The sequence below is a fragment of the Apus apus genome, chromosome 6 (assembly GCF_020740795.1).
Source record: "Apus apus isolate bApuApu2 chromosome 6, bApuApu2.pri.cur, whole genome shotgun sequence".
NCBI classification, from domain to species: domain Eukaryota; kingdom Metazoa; phylum Chordata; class Aves; order Apodiformes; family Apodidae; genus Apus; species Apus apus.
This window is the reverse complement of record NC_067287.1, coordinates 32,172,515-32,192,155: the sequence shown is the minus strand read 5'-3', so window position 1 is coordinate 32,192,155 and position 19,641 is coordinate 32,172,515. Positions and strand designations below refer to the sequence as shown.

The 19,641-nt window shown below is 38.2% G+C and overlaps 1 protein-coding gene and 1 long non-coding RNA gene across 4 annotated transcripts in view; both read right to left on the bottom strand.

Annotated features, from left to right (window-relative positions):
- HIBCH (3-hydroxyisobutyryl-CoA hydrolase) overlaps positions 1 to 19,302 on the bottom strand; it is a 39,590-nt gene extending 20,288 nt beyond the window's left edge. For all 3 annotated transcript variants that reach the window (XM_051622965.1, XM_051622966.1, XM_051622967.1), the window contains exons 1-6: positions 19,260 to 19,302; positions 18,311 to 18,353; positions 17,444 to 17,584; positions 15,902 to 15,986; positions 14,986 to 15,066; positions 13,120 to 13,172 (exon numbers count right to left, since the gene is read on the bottom strand). In XM_051622965.1, the coding sequence (XP_051478925.1) occupies positions 13,120 to 13,172; positions 14,986 to 15,066; positions 15,902 to 15,986; positions 17,444 to 17,584; positions 18,311 to 18,353; positions 19,260 to 19,291 (435 nt within the window). In that variant the 5' untranslated portion in view covers positions 19,292 to 19,302. The remainder of the gene's footprint in view (positions 1 to 13,119; positions 13,173 to 14,985; positions 15,067 to 15,901; positions 15,987 to 17,443; positions 17,585 to 18,310; positions 18,354 to 19,259) is intronic.
- On the bottom strand, positions 8,159 to 10,087 carry LOC127386251 (uncharacterized). Its single transcript, XR_007889845.1, has 2 exons — positions 10,027 to 10,087; positions 8,159 to 8,456 (listed from the first exon to the last, which is right to left on the bottom strand). It is a non-coding gene; the product is annotated as an uncharacterized LOC127386251 (long non-coding RNA).
- Positions 19,303 to 19,641: the final 339 nt, after the last annotated feature.

The window sequence follows — 19,641 nt, the reverse complement described above, 5'->3', positions numbered from 1 at the left end:
GAACAGCCTTCAGCATTACTGATTAAAATTCAAAGTTTGTGGTTAGAAACTCATTTAACCTGGGGAACTTTGTTCTCAAAGTTAGAAACAGAATTCATATTTCTGAGTATCTAGCCCTCCACTCTAGCAGTCTTTCCTGATGAGACATTTCCCTCAAGAGCAGAAGAGCTTCTGTGAACTCCATGAAGAGAGCTTCTCTTCCAAGCTTGTTCCTTTTTATAGTCATAAAAATAACTGCAGGTTTTTAAGAATAAAAAGTTGAAAGAGGTAATTTTCTTTTGAAATAATTAAATCAGATTTAACTTTCTCAAGCACTGAAGCCATAATTGGATTTGTTTCCTAGACAGCCTTCAAGTTTTATACTATAGAAAAGAGCTTAGTTTCATATGTATATTCAAATGACTAAAACTGTATTTTCTTCTTATCCATTATAAAAAATGGTGGAAATATGTCCTTACTTCTTTGAAGAACATTTCTAAATAATCCAGCATTAAGATAAAATTAAGAGATAAAAATGAGTTGATGCTTTGTGAGTACAAACCCCAGTAATTTATTCAACTGGTAATCATATGCTTTCATGTATTTGCAACTTCCCAAAGGGTTATTTTAATACATTCACTGCATGTGCTTAGCATCCTCCATCTGATACAGAGGACAGATTCTTGTATTACTTCAATAGTATCCTTTGTAAAGAACAAACTCTTCCAGTCAGAAGCTAAATGCATGCCTCCTCTGTTTCTGGATTTCTTAATTTACTTTTTAAATTGTAACTGAAATCTTAGGCTGGGCAAGTCTCACCTAGCAGGCCTTTCACACTATTAAAATATCTGCAGTTGGGCTGTGCTCACTAAACCAAATAGTCCCACCAATTACACACAAGTCATGATGCTATAATGTCTTTATTAAAATACACTATATCCTGCACTGTTAGAGTCCTACCTTTCATAAACTTCAAATATATATTAAAGCTAATGTCTTCCTTCAGACATTTCCAAGATAATAGATTCCTATGGTTGAGTCAGGCTTGGTTTTTAATCCAGGTAATTTATCTTAATACTGGCATGAAACTTTTTTTCCACTAACACCTGAATGTTTGAATTTTGTAAAGGATACTTAAAGAACAAGGCTAGAAGTTAAGAAATTAACAAGCAATTAATTTAAACAATCTTTCTGTAGGGCTTATATAGTAATAAAAAACATGGATAAGAGCAGAAATGGTGGTCTGACTGTGTCACTAGAGACAGATTGGCCACGAAGGTGTTTGGTTACAAATTAAAGATTAATTACTGCATGGATATTAAGATCCTATTCTTAAAAACAGTGTAGACTCAGTACACCTCCAGAAGGCACATAATATAGGCAGTTTCATCTGAATTCATCAACAAACTTCTGAATTTTACTTCCCACACACATAATTTCCTACTCAGTGTCATATTCCAAAATTCATTATATGACTCCGTACAGAAAATGTATCATTTATTTCCATTTTTTCCCCATGATGGATAAAGAACCTTATTAAAATAATTTTTCAAATTAAAAACAAATTACAAGGAGATGAAGAAATGGAACACAGCTCCTATAAATCTTAAGTTAAGTTGTATTACCTTAAATTGAGAATGACCTATGTTGGTAAATCAGAGAATTTATCACGTCTATGGGAGTTATTAAGAAATTGAGAGGCCACCACAACAGAGAATGATACAGAGCAAACTAAATAGGGTCTTTCTGAATCACATACATAAAGATCTGTTCACACACAGAAAAGTGGATCTGTGTCACAGCAAAACCATAAATCACACTTGTCTATTTAGTAAATAACCAACTCAGACTGTAAAAGAATCACTGCCAAGGAAGGTAGAAATGACAGAATAAAAGAAACACAAACAGAAAAGGCCTTCAGGAATGTTGCTTGTACCATCTTCACTAGGCTAATAAATATTTTTAGCTGTGCAAGCAAACAATTTTATAGTAATGTGAATATTAACATTGTCTACAGTGAAAGTCCTGTTGTAACAGTTCAAATTCAATTACTACACTAATTTTTAACTGCATGAGAATGAAGTTCCAGGCAGGGCTAGAACCACAGAAGACATGTGGTAACCAACAAACAAACTGAGCATAACACAACAATATATCTGAATACAGATGTATAAAAATAGCCCAGGTGCAGAAAAATGTTTTCAAAAGCATTAGATGGTGAAGTAAGCTGGTGGAATTGATTAAGGAAGCAGCAGGAGGTTATAGCTGTATTAGATCAAAAATCACTGATGTAAGAGCCTTACCCTCTGCATCTCAACATAGAAAATCTTAAACTGGATCGAAATTAATCTTTATCATTAATGTTATGCACCACTTGAGAAAGATGACTTGGAGCAAATCAACTCTATACAAGTGTTTTAAAAATATCATTAAAGACAGTGCTTTTTCTGAACTTTTCAATTATTTAGTGTGGTATTTTAAAATGTAACATATTATTATAAAATATTAATGTAATATAACTTAAATATAAAATATTTATTTCCATGTAAGTATTTCCAGTAAGCATTTCCATTAAGTATTAGAGATTCTCAGTCCAAATATCTACAGAAGCACACTGAGCTGACAGGAGAAAGATTATTTGTAATAACAGCTGATGTTTCAATCGTGTTCTCATGACCCCTAATTATTTAAACTAACCCGACCTGGAGGTATTTAAAAGCTGTGTAGATATGGTGCTGAGGGATATGGTTTAGTGGTGGATTTGGCAGTGCTGGGTTAACATCTGGACTTGATGATCTTCATTCTACCAAAAGGATTCTGTGATTCTATGTTAATGATCATCATTTAGGTCAGGTTCTTTCTACAGTGAAATTTAGCCAAAAAACAAACAAACAAAAAAAACCACCACAAAAAAAACCACAAAAAAACCCTAGGCCATTCTTGTGCACCAGTGCTACTACAATGAGTGCCCTTTATCAATAGAATTTAGGTTGAAATTTTCGTGTTTGATTTTTCTACAGCCAAAATTTATCAAAGATCCCAAATGGGCTGTACTAGGATAGTTATGTGCAATAGCTGAATTTTTCCCCTGCATTACCTGCAGGGTCTGATCCAGCCGTCTGAAGGTGAGCACCCACACCAGTGTTGTGATTCCAGCTGCTGGGCCAGACAGAAGCCACAGTGGCAGTTCCACACAGGCCTCCCCAGAAGGGATTGAGTGCCTGCAGCTCCATGTCCTCTCTTCCCAAGCATGTTGCCTTCTCCAAGGCAAAAAAGAGTAGACTGGACAATTTGGTCTCATGGTCCAGTCTGGCCTACAGGCACTGCAGCTCAAAAACAACAAGCAAATATAAAAACTTCTACCAAGAGTTCCTTCTGATTACTCAGAATTTTCTGAAATAACTTATTTCCAGAATTAAGAATGTTTGTTTTCCTTCTTCCTTTTTCACTACCTGGTATTTATTACTTTCTAAGACTTAAATTTAGTAAGCATACAAAACTTCCTGGCATCAACAGCTATGTCTCTTAAAAAAATACTCTTTCATGTCAGAGGAAGTAGAAATTTTAAGGACACAAGATTTCTGCTGCAACATAAAGAGATGTAAGAAGACTTAGATCTGAAAAGGTTGTAACAAAAGTAATGAATCACTGGCAAGTGAAACTTTTTCTAGTATTACATTTGAAAGCATTCTTTTTTCCCCCATGGTGTTTCCTAATGTTTTGCTATACCTAACTGGCCAGGTATGTTCAGAAAAAGGTAAGAAGTGTGGGGATTTATTATTTCTAAAATTCTGGAAGACAAGCTCTGTCCCTTTTGTCCCTCTCCATCACCTAAAAATGTAGCTACATCAATAAATCTCTATGTCCAGCTCTTGGTACCACATCTGAATGTCTGCTGGGAGGGCTGGCAGGTGGAAGAGAACGTTTCAGCAACTTGTGTCAACACATACCGAGATTTTAGGGTTTATCTTAAAACTTAAGAAACACCTCTTGTTCTTAAAGACAGTCACGTGCAACAGAATTTTATTTACAAAGGCAGTTATACGGGATGACAAGACCAAATGGAGGAGATTTTGTAATGATCTATTTCTCAGGGAAAAAAGTGCTTTAAAAGTGTAAGAGATTATAACTAATTCAAGGAGAAAATGAGCATTCAAATTCTTCTGGAAATGAGAAAAAAAATTAGCAGAAATATGAAAGGAAGCAGAAGCAGACAAAAGATAATTATCTTCTGAACTTTTTGTCCTTGACCTATAATAAAGGAGATGAGAGGGGACTAATGAAAGAACTCTAAATATCAGATCAGGCATCTACATGAAGGCCTAGAATTGGAGAAAAATAGTGGAGCTTTTATCAAGAGAGTCTGGTGTTAAATGGAAAGAACAAATCTGTGCAGAAGCCTGCAGAAATCTCTGCAATTACAGTCAACAGTGCAGGGGTAGGAACGCTTCCCTTGAAGCCATAAATAAAACCTCCCTTAAACGTGCACAGGTTTCAGGAAAAAAAAAAAATCTAGAAAATGCAGCTTAAAACTTCAGCTTCAGTCTCAGAGAGGACAAATGATGTTTGCACTGTGATGTGATCTGTATGTCAGTATATTGTGCAGGAACACAAACACTTGCTCTGTCATTCTAAAATACTAAGTGCAGGACGATTGTATAATACCAACATCCGTACAATGTATGTTCAGGAACTCTGCCTGTCTTTTCTGGGTGCAAGAGAGTAGCCTCCATTCCTGTTCGTGGTGTACGTTAAACAACTTGGATTTGGGAGAGGGAGGGGAATTTTACTTACTGCACCAGTACTGATCCATAATTCAAAGCACTTGTTTTCAAGACAGCCCTTTGGGGAATAACATCACATGCACATCATGTGATTCAGTGGTTATTTTTCTGTTGATGTCAAGAGCTGCTGATACTATAGTCGGATTAGCTGCAAAATGAAGGGCACCATTTGTCCCTAGGCTGATACCCAGGAGCTTAGCAGGCAGCCCAGAGTGCCAGATGGTAAATGCACTGCAACAACAGCAAAGGGAGAATCCTTTCTTAGTTTTGCCTCGGCACTGGTTTCAACACCCTGTAATACAAAAGCAAAGTGGTGCATAAGTCAATCTCGCAAAGATTGGTTTCCAAGTGCAACAGCTGCAAAATCTGTGTTCTGTTTTATAGTAAAAGCAGCTGTCAGCTTGGGAGCATTGGCAACAAGCTTCTACATGGTACACATGCATGAGCTTCCAGAGGCAGGGAGAGGAAGAGAGAAAATCGGAAAGCCGCTTATCTAGGTTTAGTGTGACAAATTACTTTTACTTCAGGGCAGATTTTAGAGCATAAATTAAAGCAAAACCAAAGATATTCAAGTTTCAGGGCATGATGACTGACAAGAGGCACGACGTATTTATAAGAAGTCAGAAAAAGAAGAATCAGGAAAAGTCCCAAGAAGCATTGACATTTCTAGTTCCAGTTTCCTAGCTGTAAAAAGGGGTTAAAGGGATAATCATGTTCACTGCAGTCTAGAAGAGCTGTGCTATGTTATGTAAAACAGTAATTTTTCACAAACTTTTCTACACTACAGTTAGTCATGCAAAGTGCATGATATGTATATATTTATATTGACTAATAAGCAGAATTTCTATAGTTTGCAATAAATTCTGCAGCACATTAAACAAGAAATGAATAGCTGTTTGTTCTGTGAGCAATACCCACCTGTGCACCTCATGAATGCACACTTCTCTAATTAAATTTGTATCATAAGTGGGCAAAAAATGTGAGATTTTACTGATATGGTTAATTCTAATGTTTCCTAGTTTTTGAAGATTAGCCTCAGACGCTGCCATCTACACCTCTATATAAAAGCTGTATGCACACAACTCATGTGAATACATCCTAAAAGTGAATACATCCTAAAAGTGAATAAATTTAAAAAAATACATGATGGAAAGACACATTGTGGAGGAGAACAGGGAGCAGCTTCCCCCCTGTCATTGTGCTTTATACACCTGAGGAGAATCAGAAAACACCTAACTCAAACATTCATGTAAGCAGCTGCGATTATTGCAGGCTGTGATATTTGCCTGGCTTCTTTTTCTGGAGATTCTCTACTAACGGCTCATAGTTCAAGTGAGATCATGACAAAGTAAAGCAGCTGGTTGTCTTCACACTTCCCACCTTCCTCTTTCAGGCTTCAGTCACGTCAACTAAACATATTGAAATGCCAATATTTAATTATTTTTTTTTTTAACTTCGGTTGTAGATACACGCTCACAAGTTTTGTTTAAGTACTTCTTAAGGAAAAGAAGAGGCAAACATCAGGTGTTATGTTCGCAAGTATTTTGTTTCACCACTCTGCAATAGAAGACAGTAATGCCAAGCAAGTTGCTCAGAAGGAAAGCCTCTGTCTGCATAGGTGTCCATACCCATAAGTGGCACCGAGAGCAAGGGCTGACCCCTCTCTCCTCCTTTTACATCACTGGGAACTGGTTTTGGCAGTGGGCAGATTCAGGCTGTGGACCACTGATACTCTGAGATATTCCCTCTCTTTCCTCCTCCCACCTTCGACAGCAGTCCAGCTGGTTGTAACTCAGAGGCTAACTTGGGAAGCCTGGGAATCAAGAGTTTTGTGGGTTTTATCTGCAGCAGTAAGAAAGGTGTTTTTCCTTAGGCTGCTGTGGTCCTGACTGCAGAACATCAGGCAAACAAAAAACCCCAAATAATGCCATTTTACAAATATGGAATTTAAATTCAGCACTGATGTTCACTTTTTTTAAACATATTTTGGAAGAAACAAGGACAAAAATATATTTTGCATACCAATTTCACATGTATGTTCATGCTGAAAAGAACATTCTTAAGAGTTACAGCTACACAGTCTGAAGGAAAAGGGGACAGGAGGTAAGGACAGCTATTGCTCAACTCCAGCTCCTTTGAGTACTGGAATTCTGTTGACTAAAATGTAAACATACAAGCTGCTTATGACATCACTACTAATTTACAAGATAAGAACTATAATGTATAAGAGCTGCTGACCAAATCCTGATCAAGTATAGGTTTAGACATTTGCAACTATACTGGAAGAATCCCTCTTGAATCTGTAGAGAGCCTCTAACAACATCATTCAAGAAAACATATTAATTTAGCTGCTGGAAAGTGTTCACTGTGAATTAAATTTCTAGTTACAGTGAACTCTCTTAAACTATTACTGTATATCTAATCCCTCACTTTATTTGATGAATGTGTTCCAGATCTGTCGGAGCACTCATATATAGGCAATGTTACATAAGGTAATATACAGATGTGAAAATAAATAACAAATATATTAAGTAAACAAAATACTGACTGAACATCTTCCCCATTATAGCATTTCAAATTTAAATAGTTTAGAAAAATGCAAGATGCAGATGGGATTTTAGATATTGAACTAGGAAACTTCTTAGATATTTTTTTCTACTAAAATAAGCATTATAAAAAAGTGTTACTGCTTAAATTACATGCAAGCAGTGCAAAGTGTAAAAATAACTCCTAAAATACTCTTGAAAATTTACTTCACCTCTCCTTATAAGAAATTCCTTTATTTGGAATTCTTTTCACCTAATTCTTATTTCTATAACTGAGAATGATTTCTATTAGAAATACTGATTCCTCTAAAATACAACCACCTCATATGATACCTTTGGAGCAAACTCCTCCACAGCTTGAAGCTATTTATTCCATGCCAGAACTTCAAACAGTTAAGAAATACACAAATATGCCTATTTTTTTTTTTTCCATAGAGGGCAACCATGGGAAATAGGCCAATTCCCACTGTGACATGCCAACATGTATTTTTTGGCAGCAAATATCCCTAAACACATACAAGAGCACAGGGGACTTTTTAGAACTGTTTTCAAAGACTGCTGATTGATTTCACAAGTGCTTGCAGTTAATCTAATATTTTGCACATCAAGCCTTTACTTGCACCTATGTAAGAACTTTGCTACCAAGAAAAATCACACATCTGTTATAAATCTCTAGCAAGTCTTTCCCCATAGGTCTCAGAACATTATTATAAAGAGTTAACACTGGAAATACACAAAGCATTACTGAACAAACTTTTACAATTATAAAACTTTTCCAGAATGTTGTGAGGTAAAATTTCAAAAATATGTGAGGCTGAAATTGAAATAAAACACTGTGAACTCCCTCCAGAAAATTATTAATTCACATTTTGACAAGTCTTTATTGATTAAAGCAGAGTAAAAGCTTAAAGCAGAGAAGTGTTCCACTTTTTCCTGAAGAGGATTAACAAGTCATCCTTCCCAAAACTCAAATTCTTCTTAAACCCTTGATAAGACAAATGGACTTTACATGATGCAACAGAGAATAATGAGAGAGGAAAGATGCAAACTTCAACTAAGCAAGGTTGTGATGTTTCTGATGCTTCCCCGTGCACCGTGTAGTGTCCTCTCATAACCAAGCTGGGGAAGCAGGGCGTAGGTGGTAGCACTGTGAAACAGAGGGCACAAACATCTGAAAGTATGTTAAGAGTTACCAGCAGTTTGCAGTCAAAAGGAGAGGGCACCCTAGCTGAACTCTTACAGAAGTCAATCACTAATGAATCTTCATTGGCTATTTTTATTATCTGTTTGGATGATGAAATAAGAAGGATTTCTAGAAATGACAGATGACTTTCGGGGAAGGCAGACGCTTTGAAGGGCAAGATCCAAATTCAAAACCACCTCAATTTGAAGCTCAGATAGAAACTAACACAATGAAAAGAACTACACTTAGGAGAGCAAAATCAAATGCAGAGGTTACAAGCATGTTTTCTGTGCAGCAAATGCCTACAGATTTATCAGGGGTTTACAGAAACCATGAACTAAATACAAATAATAATGCAATGCTGCTGAAAAAGAACTACTTCAGGTGTGATGCTACAGCAGTCTCCAGCAGCAGGCACCACAAGGCTGATGGTATCCACCCAGCCCACATTCAATACACCTGAGAAGCCTCAGCAGCCTGATACTAGCTATAAAAGGCAAAGGCAGCTGATACAGCACTTGGGTTTCTTGAAAGAGGAAATGAGTGCTGATTGGTTTTTTTCTGTGTAGTCTTCGAGGAAAAGGGGAGCTCCACAACACTGACTCTTTGACAAACAAGTTCTGTTTGAGGAAGAAGATTTAAAAATTGATAAAAGGTAAGCCCATTCTGTGATATAGAAATGTACTGTGATTGGAGCTTGTTATGCAAGGAGGAAAAAGGTGTGAAGCTTTAAGAATAACTACAGTCGTGGCCTCCTAGCACCTGATGCTTTGAGAGGCTACTCTTTACATGACCTATTTGTGACAGACTATCTCTGTAATATATGGGGGATAATTATTCTGCTCTACTTGGTGCTGATGAGTCCTCCAGCTGAAATATTGTCTGCTCTCTGGTAATGAACTGTAAAGTACACAAACTGGAAAGATTCCAGAGGATTGCAAGCAGACCAAGAGACTTGTCTATAGCAAAGGCTGAGTAACTATCCTCATCCCTATTAAAGAGAGATGGCTGGGAGCAAGGAATGAAATATCTCAAAATGTTCTTAGAGAGCTGTGACTAAGATAGGAATATATTGATTACACATACTGAAGACTTAAATTAGACACTAGGGAATCTTAATGTGAAAGAACAACTAAGCACTCAGGTGGGATATGAAGATTAAACAGAATTCCTGCTGCTAGAGAGTTCTGAATGTATTAGGCAAATACCTAAGCAATCATCTAACTATAGTTAACCATATTTCAAGAGCAAAAGAATAATTCTGAGGCTCCTTTCACCTCTATACTTCTGTGTAGTTTAAAGCTTAACATATTTGATACTACTACCTGACTGACTAATACAGTCAGGTACTTAAAAATTCTACCCTCTAACAGTCACTTTAAAGATACTCTATGTAAGTAACTTAGATGTAGACTCTCATTTTAAGTAAAAATACTTGCCTAAAAAACCTGTACTGCTAGATGTGTTGACAGAACAAATGGAAAGCCACTGATGAATCCAAAGACCAATTAACAGGTTGTATTCTTATACTCACAGTCCATCTACTCCAGGTTCTTCTCTACAAAGATCAAAGCAGCCAGTACTGCACTCTCATAGACTGGGGCCTAGAATGTGAGGGAGTTGGGCTGAAATAACATCAGCTGACCTTTATCTTTTTAAATTGCAAACTGTATTAAAGTTCAAACTTCCTATTGCTCCCCCTAAACACGAAGATTAAAAAATCAGGTTCTTGCAATAACTCAAAGCATAGGGCTTTGCAAAGGATTTAAGGGAACAAGCAACTCCACTGAATTCTATTTCTGTATTAAAAGTGTTGTGCAGTACTATGTTAAAATCTTACTATATTAAGTTAAAAGCTACTTGCCCTGCAGCAAGATTTTTTCCTAATCCTAAAACTCAAAGCATTAATTGTTAAAGCAAGACATGTAACACAAGGGCATAACTTTTATAAATTCATAACCTGCTAAAACAAACTTAGCAAACACACTGTGTAAGAGGTCAGACTAAAGGATTAAATCCTGTATTTAACTGTCCAAAGCCAAGAATTCATACATTTGAGTGACAGTCTTTACTCATCAGTAATAGGGCTTATTTTGGCCTTATTAGCAAATAAGCATGTAAGCATTGTCCATAATATTGGCCAATAGGCCTGAAACAGCAAGAAAATGCTTTACACACAGCAGAAAATGCAGCTGTGAAACCAACTGCCAAAGGCCTTTCTGAAAATCAAGCCTATTTAATGTCAAAAAATACTACATGAATAGAGAGGTGAGTACAATTACTGACAGTTATTTAGCACAGTGGCTCTGAAATAAAACCTAGCTCAGGAAGCTTCTATATCATACATGCTCTAGAATATAATACTAAGGAAGGAGATACTTTGTACATGGAGTTTCAGATTCCTCTCTAACCTAAAGGCAATGGTCTTTGGCCCCTGAAAATTATGTACTTCTGCTTTGGCAATACGCCACAGAAGTATTAAGTGTGCTTTGCATAAAGGTATCCCAGCACCCTGGACCATATTAACTTCAAAAAATCTATGCCCTGTTTTCTTGTTGTTTCCCCCTCTGTCAAATATTCACCTTGAATTCTAAGCCAAATAATCTGAAAGTCATCACTTAAATCTGTCCAGTGTCCTTTATTTGGCTCTGAAACAGATTTATTAATCCTCTGTTTCTTAAGAGATTATGTGACACAGTAATATATTTTGTGCTAAAGCTCTGTTTAAACCACAGATTGGACTGAGCTTATAATATTAATCTGCAAAGAACTCAGGAAAAGACTGGGACTTTCCTAGAACCAAGAAGCCCAAGTTTAGGACCTCATTTACAGACAATAATTTTTAAGACCATTTTTGAAGGAGTATGTTTAAGTACTCTGCATTTCTTGTCTGCTGCTCCAGGTACTTAATTTCAATGAAATAAAAATCTGTGATAGAAGTCAACCAAAATAGTTTGAACAGTAGTTTTTAGCAACATGAGAGTATCTGCTGGTATGACCTTCAACAGTATACACCCTTTAGCAGTAAACACGGTATTTGTAACTTATTTCCCTTTTTTTAGTAAATTTGAGTAATCTGGTTCATCAAACATACTTGTGACTTGAGCCTAGTGCTCTGAACAAGTACAAAAAGATTAAAAGATACATTTATATTGAATATAATTTTTTACAAGCTACAGGGCTGCAGAAAACAAGCTCCACAGCCCCATCTGTTGGCTAATTAAGCTCCCAAGAAAGCCACCTAACAGCCTCCAGCCCACAATGCTGAAGGGAAACCAGCTTATTTTTTCATACAATTCCAAGTTTCACCGTTGAGCACCAGTAGCAACTTTCACTACCTAGCACATAATAGCTGAGTTTCTAATATGCTGTTTGGTTTTAATTTAAATTAGAACAACATCACTCCACGTGCATTCTGCTGTTTTTCTGAGCAAGGTTGAGATTGACTTGCTTGCACTTCCACTAATAGGTAATTGGTCTGTAGTGAAACCAGTGTTTAAGAGGTGCTCTGAGACTTACAAGCCCAAGCTGAAACCGTTTGCTTCTAAAGCCAAGGTCTTGAATGTAATCTTTGTTTTTAGGAAGGCCTTTATCTGGCTGAGACTTTTGTGGCTTGGTAGCAAAGGGGAAGAGAGCTATTGCATGTTTAGATCACAAGTTGAAAAGACCACAAACAAAATATGTAAGGCAAGATGGAAAGGGAAGTGTCATGACAGGTGATGGATCATGTTGTGTTCCATTTCTTCCATGCTGTCTTTGACAAACTTCATTTAAATAGACTGTACACCCATATCATACTGACATGCAAGAAAACAATATAAATCTAAATGACAACATGGCAGATGGACTTTACTGTCAAACTCATTGTTCAAAATAACATTCTATTCCCTGCTATGATACAAATTTATCCAACAGATGTCAAACTGAAGAGAACAGCACTTTGGCATGTAGAAAAGCATGGTATTGCCCTTCTAACTACCTACTCATGGTGTTTAAAGCCAACAACTGCTGAAAAAATTATTAGCACTAAGTATATAACTAGCCATGTGATGAAGCCTTCTCCATGTTGCTTTAGTAGTAAGGTGCAGCCTTCAGGGGTTGGGGAAGAACCAGGATTTCATTCATGTTTTAGGAGTACTGTAGAAGTGAGAAAGTAGATCTATTTCCAGAGAATCTGTTGACAAATACAGAACTGATCTTACAAATGTCTGTTATAGATTAGAACAGTATTTTTCCAATTTTTGAAGGAGTCATACTTTGGGTGTATTTTTATATAGTTACATTTTTTCATACAAATTGAGTGGAAAATTCTCAGCTCTTGTATGATCTACAAACTCACACTTTGCTGTTTGGAAAACCTTTGTGAGGGGTTTTTCCTACAGTTACAGGATTCTGCTCTGGTTTTCAACACAAATGCCAGACCCTCTGAGAAAGCAGTTGCTCTAGCTACCACAGAACAGCAGGAGCATCAGAAGAGCAGCCATCTACCCTGACAAGCAAGAGACAAAGGTTCACATTGCAATGACTGCTCTTGAATTGTTTGAAATGTCATGTGTGCACTTCATTCAACTCAAGTACAGAATATTACTTTAAAACAAATTATATCACACCAAGGCACTTAACTTACCCCTCCCATTGTAATGCCATCAATAAGTGCCACATAGGGCTTCCTGCAAGTGCCTGTAAAAAATGTAAAAAGAATTGTAGATTTTTTTTTCAAAAGACTGGACCTGTGACTAACTGCATGCATGCCACACTTCCTCAAGTGCTCCTTCAGCAAGAGCAACAGAAAATAAATAGTAAATTAAATTAAACTGCAAAATTTCAACTTACAATGAAGATACTTCATGTAATTCTCAAGTAATTAAAAGAAAAACCAGTTACTGACTTACTGCATTCTGAGTGTTGTAGGAGAACATTATACAACCATTAAATGCCAGGTTGCTTGCTGGGTGATCACCTGACAGAGTTGCCACATTTGGCTATTAGAAATAGCTCTGTAGGACACTGGGGTACAAAAGATTTCACCCCATCCCACACCCAACAGTGTGTACTGCACTCCAGTACTTGACTACAAAGCCAGGCGCATTGGTAGGTTTCAGCCAAAATGTGCCAGTGAACTACTGCAATGCAAACATGTTCTGTCTTGCCAACTCTGTTGCATGTTAAAACCCTGAATATGGTGCAGGCAGGTCAAGATGATTATGTCCTGAAGTGCCAGAATTCTGCCTATCAACTTTGTATGTTGGGGCCTTTAGGAGGCATGAAACTAAAGATGTGATGCTTTTAGTTACCATTCACAGAAAGATGCCGAAGTTCACTGGGAATGAAACTGCTGCCTCATTCTCAATGTTTTCAGATCAGTCTTAAAAGTTCAATCAGACTGCTGATATGGGTATCCCCTGTAACCATGTTGCTGGCTTTTCTGCAGAAACTACAGATCCTTGTTTAGAAAAAGTACTCTACTAAAAGGCACTTCAAGCTTTCAAATTCATAGCTAGAAAATTAAACAGAATTCCATTTTTAACTTTGTTCTTAGCTGAACATATAAGCTAATGCATGGGCTCTAGATGCTAGTACTTGAACTAAATTTCTAGAGAAGTATGTACCCTTGCAATATTTGAACAGACCAGAATAGTTAGTTGGAAGGGACCTACAACAATAATCTAGTCCAACTGCCACACAGTGCGAATTTTTCCCAAGCACATGAAACATTAAAACTGTTTTTTCGTGATGAAGGCAAGAAGTATACATGATAAACATACTAAAACTGGAAACTCTGTCCAATAATGTAAAAACAACTTTGCAGAAATTACTCTCCATAATCTTCTGTCAACCTAAGTTGATATGCAACATTTTCACCTCTCCTAGTAATACCAGATAAAATGTTTAAAAACTCACACTGTATTAAATTAAAGTAGGTTTAGAGAAGTTTCTTCTCACCAAAACATTCAATTCTTGACTTTCACCCTAAAGCATTAATATCCTTCCTTAATATCCTTTACCCAGTGTCTTTGCTGTTAGATTCTTTAAGAACACATACTCCTAGGTTCTTTGCAATAAGCTAAGGCAGTTAACTCCTAGCTTGAGTATTCATTTCTGCAATTTATTTAAATTGAAAGCTTTAATATAATTTGATCTGCTTTCTGAGTCATTATTTTCTGAGCATCTGTTTCTATCTCAGGTCTTCTCTGAAGCACATCAATGACACTTGGTGCAGAACTGCACTGTCTGTAGCTAAGACATCCATAGTGGACAGGTAACTACCCAGAACAATGGGATGGGATAAGGAAGCTGTAATATTAGCTTAAACAAAAGAAACAAATTCTGCGCGCAAGGTATAAAAATATGCTAGACCACCGCTACTGAACTTGGTAAAAAAAAATTACCTTTATGCTATCACAGTCTTTTATAGACCAGCAAAGAGAGAAATTTACATTCAAAGCCACTATTACGAAAACTGTACTGCTTCACAATTTGCTATTAAACATACCAATGGCATTGTTCAGGGTATATTCTCCTCTGAAGAAATCTTGTGCCAGTCTGTCTCCAGCTTTTCCTGCATCTGTGATGGCTTAAGAGAAATAAAAATTCTACAGATAACTGTAAGTTCAATAGAAAATACAATAACATGTATAAAATTAATATCACATTAGTTTTTTTCCTTCAGTAATCAAATAGCAACTTCATCCTGCTTTCAAATTTGAGTCAATTCTATTATGCTGGAGACTTTGTGTGTCATGTACTTGTGAAAGTGCTGTGCATTTTCTATACTATGGAACCCCTTCTAATGTCTGGTAATCTTGTTTGTGACATTTCATACATATATATACAACAGGCATTTAAAACTGTTTATACTGAAGACTCTGAATACTAAAAATGAGAAGTCAATTAAAGCAAAGCATAATTTAACAATAACCTGTGCTGCTTGTTCACCTAAAATTTAAAACAACTGCTAACTTTGTTTGTAGACTTCCTACAGTTTGTAGTTACAAAGCAATCACAGATACATTGATCACCATTGTCAGCTCTCTATCTAGCCAGCTCTAATTCAAACATCACACACAAATTATCCAGTAATAACAGACCAACCACCCTTCAAATTTCTTGTAAAGAAGCTGTCAGTCATGAAAATCTCAGAAGGTGGTAAAGACAAGAACTCTCTCTTCCCAGGAATGACTGCCTGCTATTGCCAGTTATTAATAAAACCAAATTCTTACTCTTTTATATAATGTTCCAACAGCTGTCTCCTGAGAAATAAATAGCATCTACACACCAAGGTGTTAGCAGAAGCTAGCATAACTAATCTCTTGCTGTTGTGTAGCAAGCCTCTGTTTACCCAAGTCACAGTAAATAAAGGAAATCAATGCAAAAGATATGCCAAATGTTAAACTGACTACAGTCCTTACCTCTGATGTCACCCCCAGCACAAAAAGCTTTTCCTCCAGTTCCTTTTATAATTATTAGAAAAGTTTCAGGATCTTGCTCCCAAGTCTAAAATGAAGGAAATGTTTCCAGGTAAGATTAAAGCCTGTGCAAAAAATGCTTTCTCCATATACTGCCTATAATTCTTCTCTTGCTTTTTGAAAAAGCAGATTAAACCATACTTAAAGGAGTTTGTCTTAAGCTGAAATTGGAAAACCAAATGTCTGGCTGCCTCTCCCGCATGATACTCAGTCTTGACATCAGAGATCAGCAGAGCTGCTTTGCACATTTCAGAAAAATGCCTATGCAGAGCTCCTGACCTCTGAAGAAAGGTAGCACTCGCTCCCTAAAACAGGGTCTGACTTAAATCTCAATGAGAACACAATAGTGAGGCAGAAAGCTGGGAATAGGGAAGATATAACAACAATGCTTCAGGCCAAATAATGAAAGTTGCATAAACCTAAGACGCATGGCAAGGAACACAGCATTTAAGTTGTTGATGGATTTTGTTAAAATGACTGCAATTGATGCTCATCGAAGACCGGATCAAATCAATTTTGTGTCCAGATGTTTTTCTAGCTACAAAGGCCATGGAGGGGCGTGGTCTGAATTAAATACACTGTTAAAAGATTTCAGCAGTGGTGCAACCATATTGAGAAAAAGAGGCCTTCTCCAGGCTTCCTCCCCCTCCTTAAACTATGCTTGTATATCCCTTTTTCAAGTAAGTGAATCAGGTAAAAGAGAGACAAGACATTTCTATATACAAGCACTGTACTTAAAATTATGCCACCTTACAAGATTGTGCTTCAAAGAAAGCCTGGTACTCAGCGCTACAGATTAAGTTATTTTTTTTCTTTAAATGTTCTTCAAAGAATGCATGGCTTTGCAGCACAACTATCAATGAAAATACCAAAAGACAAGCAACTATCCATCCAGTACTGGTATCTAATAAGTTTGACCTTTTGCATATGATAAATAATATCATTACATTAAAAAGGTCTGTTTGCATGCCTAAATTTAGACACATTACTTCACTACTTTGTGGAAATAGTGCTTCTAAATCCATAATGATCTTCACAAGAAATGACACTGACAGCACCTTGCTTCCTCATGATTTGTATTTTTTATTTCAGCCATGCAGCCTCCCCACAAAATGTACCAAATCAAGAAGACACCAGCCCTGGACAGGCCGGAACTGGTGTGCGCTGACTGACCAGCTGGCTGTTGCCAAAAGGTAAGAACTCTGAGCACTTTTAATTCAGTCCTGGGTTTAATATAGGTGTCTCTTATGTATCCAGATGATAAATTTAACTTTGTCTGGCAGCTTTTTTCTTAGAAATAGGAGAAAACACATTAAACTTGCTTGAAACTGTTCTTTCTCTGTCTACAAAACTGAGCTCATTGGCCAATGTACCCGTAATGACTTTCTCTCTTTAAATCAGTACACTAAGGAGCTTCAGACTGAAGTTTAAAATTGGTTTCTGATAACCTATGTATAGTAGATGGGTAGAAGCAGAGCTACTAACCTTTATCTGTGGATAAATTTGTTGGATCATAGAATGATTCAGTGCATTGAGAGCCTTGGGTCTATTCAAAGTTATTATTCCCGCACCTCCTTTCTTTTCCAACAACACTTCACCTGTCAAATCTGTATGCTTAGACATTTTCTGTAGATGAAAAAACAAAGCAAACGTAATCAGCTAGACACCTTGGGTAATATAGTTACAAGAGTGTTTAGGAAAATAGACTCCCCAAACACACTACTTTCAGATCATAAAACAAGCATTTTAGAATTGTATGCTAAGGCTTTCCCACTGTATTTCGAGATTTATTTGCATTCCCTAAATAGCTCTTTTGAAATCACTTCGAGTCCTTCAGAGTTACAACCCTCAGACAAGTGTTTAAGCCACACACTCTTTGACAATGACATCTGAGATAATTTAACAATAAAACAAAACACAAACCCATGTTTTTTTAAGATCTGGTATTCTGAAAATGCCTGCGACAATATTAGTTCCAGGCATCCCCACTTGCAGTTTCACACTGCAAAACCAAATGTGCACATTGCTTTGTCTGCAACTTTTAACAGTAAGAGAACAAATCACTATACTATTTTCACAATAGATATCAATCTCACTATTGAATTATGCTTAAGGAATATATGGAAACCAAGATAGAAATTAACTGTAAGAGTAGGTAAGGCCAAGATAATGTAACTTGCAGTATAACAGAAACATGTGACAAAATGTTTAAAGATGTGATCAACATCATGCCTGAGCAAGAAATTACTCAAAATCACTGTGAGCATACACAGTAGTTACATGTACTGTCTGTCTCGGGAGTTAAGAGTCCTAAAAACTTCCAGCTCAGCCAAAACAAAATGCTGTTCTTACCAAATGTTGCAATATTACTTGCAGCCTGTTGAATGGCTTCAGCCTGAAAAAGAAATATTTAAAAGACAGCTAAAACCATAAGCCAGCCACATAACCCACAAATGTATGACTGCTGAGCTAAGCAAACCTTTGTGAGAAAAACTGCTGAACACAACAGTTTTACATTCTCTTTTTGAAAATCAAGTAAAAATAGAGCACAATCTTTATATCAAAACAGTTGGAAACTTCTTTGCTTACTAGCAAACAGCAGATAGCACTGAAAACTACCAACGTTTTTTTGTGTGTTCAATTCCAGTTTAGGAGAACCTGGAAATAACACCACAGATAATTTCGGGGATACGTTTTCCACTTAGCACGGTGTGTAACGTAAACATTTACAGCCTTTCCCTGGGCATTTAAATACTAGCATTTAAAACACAAACAAACAAAAATCTTGTCAAACACTGGTACATTTCCAAAGCTTCCACGACACCAGGCCTGCCCTCCTGCCCTTGTATGTTTCTCCAGCGGGAAAGGTTTGTGTACCAGCTGCACCCCGGCTGAGGCGTTTTGGGAGCACATCAGCCAATCTAAGTAATGAGGCTGTTATTTATGAAGTACTAGTGTACTCTGTTAAGGAAGGCAGGTAACGACGGCATCTGCTGGGCCTGAAATACCTGCCTTGCCTCAACGTTAGAAGAGAAGCCGCACCTTCCAGCTGCGCCAGAGCACAAGGCCCCGCCGCCTCCCGGGCCCGCACCCTGGCGCCCGAGGACTCTGCTTCCACGCTCGCTTTGGAGCGGGAACGCGAACCCAGGCCTGTATTTTATTTTACACCAGTTCGGGGGGGGGGGGGGGGGGGGGTGTTACCATCCCCGACCTCCGAGGCCCTGCCCAGACCCCGCTCCCCGCCCCGGAGCCGCCACCGGGAGCAGCTTCCCCGCCTCAGGGCGGCCCCGCGCCCCGTTACCTGCGCAGCCGCCCCACGGCGCGGGCCGCCATGGCGAGCGATGGCGGCGGGCGGGGCTGCGGGGCGGGGCAGGACGCGTGCGCCGGGCCGGGAGCCCTGCCGGGAGCCCTGCCCCTCCGCCCTGCGGGTCGTCCTGCCGCGGGGAGCGGGGGCTCTGAGAGGCTGCTCCTCCCTGCGGGACCCGCGCTGCGGAGCAGCCCGACCCTGGGTGTCCCCCCTCCCCGCTCTCTGACGTCCCTGAGGGCGGGCGGGAGGTCCCGGGGGCGGCTGCCCGACCCCCTCCCCGACCCCCTCCCCGAGCAGCCCTTTCCCGCCCCGTGCAGGACCGAGGCGGGCTGCGGGCCCCTTCCCGGTAGTTACCCGAGGAGTTTTCCTTCCCCGG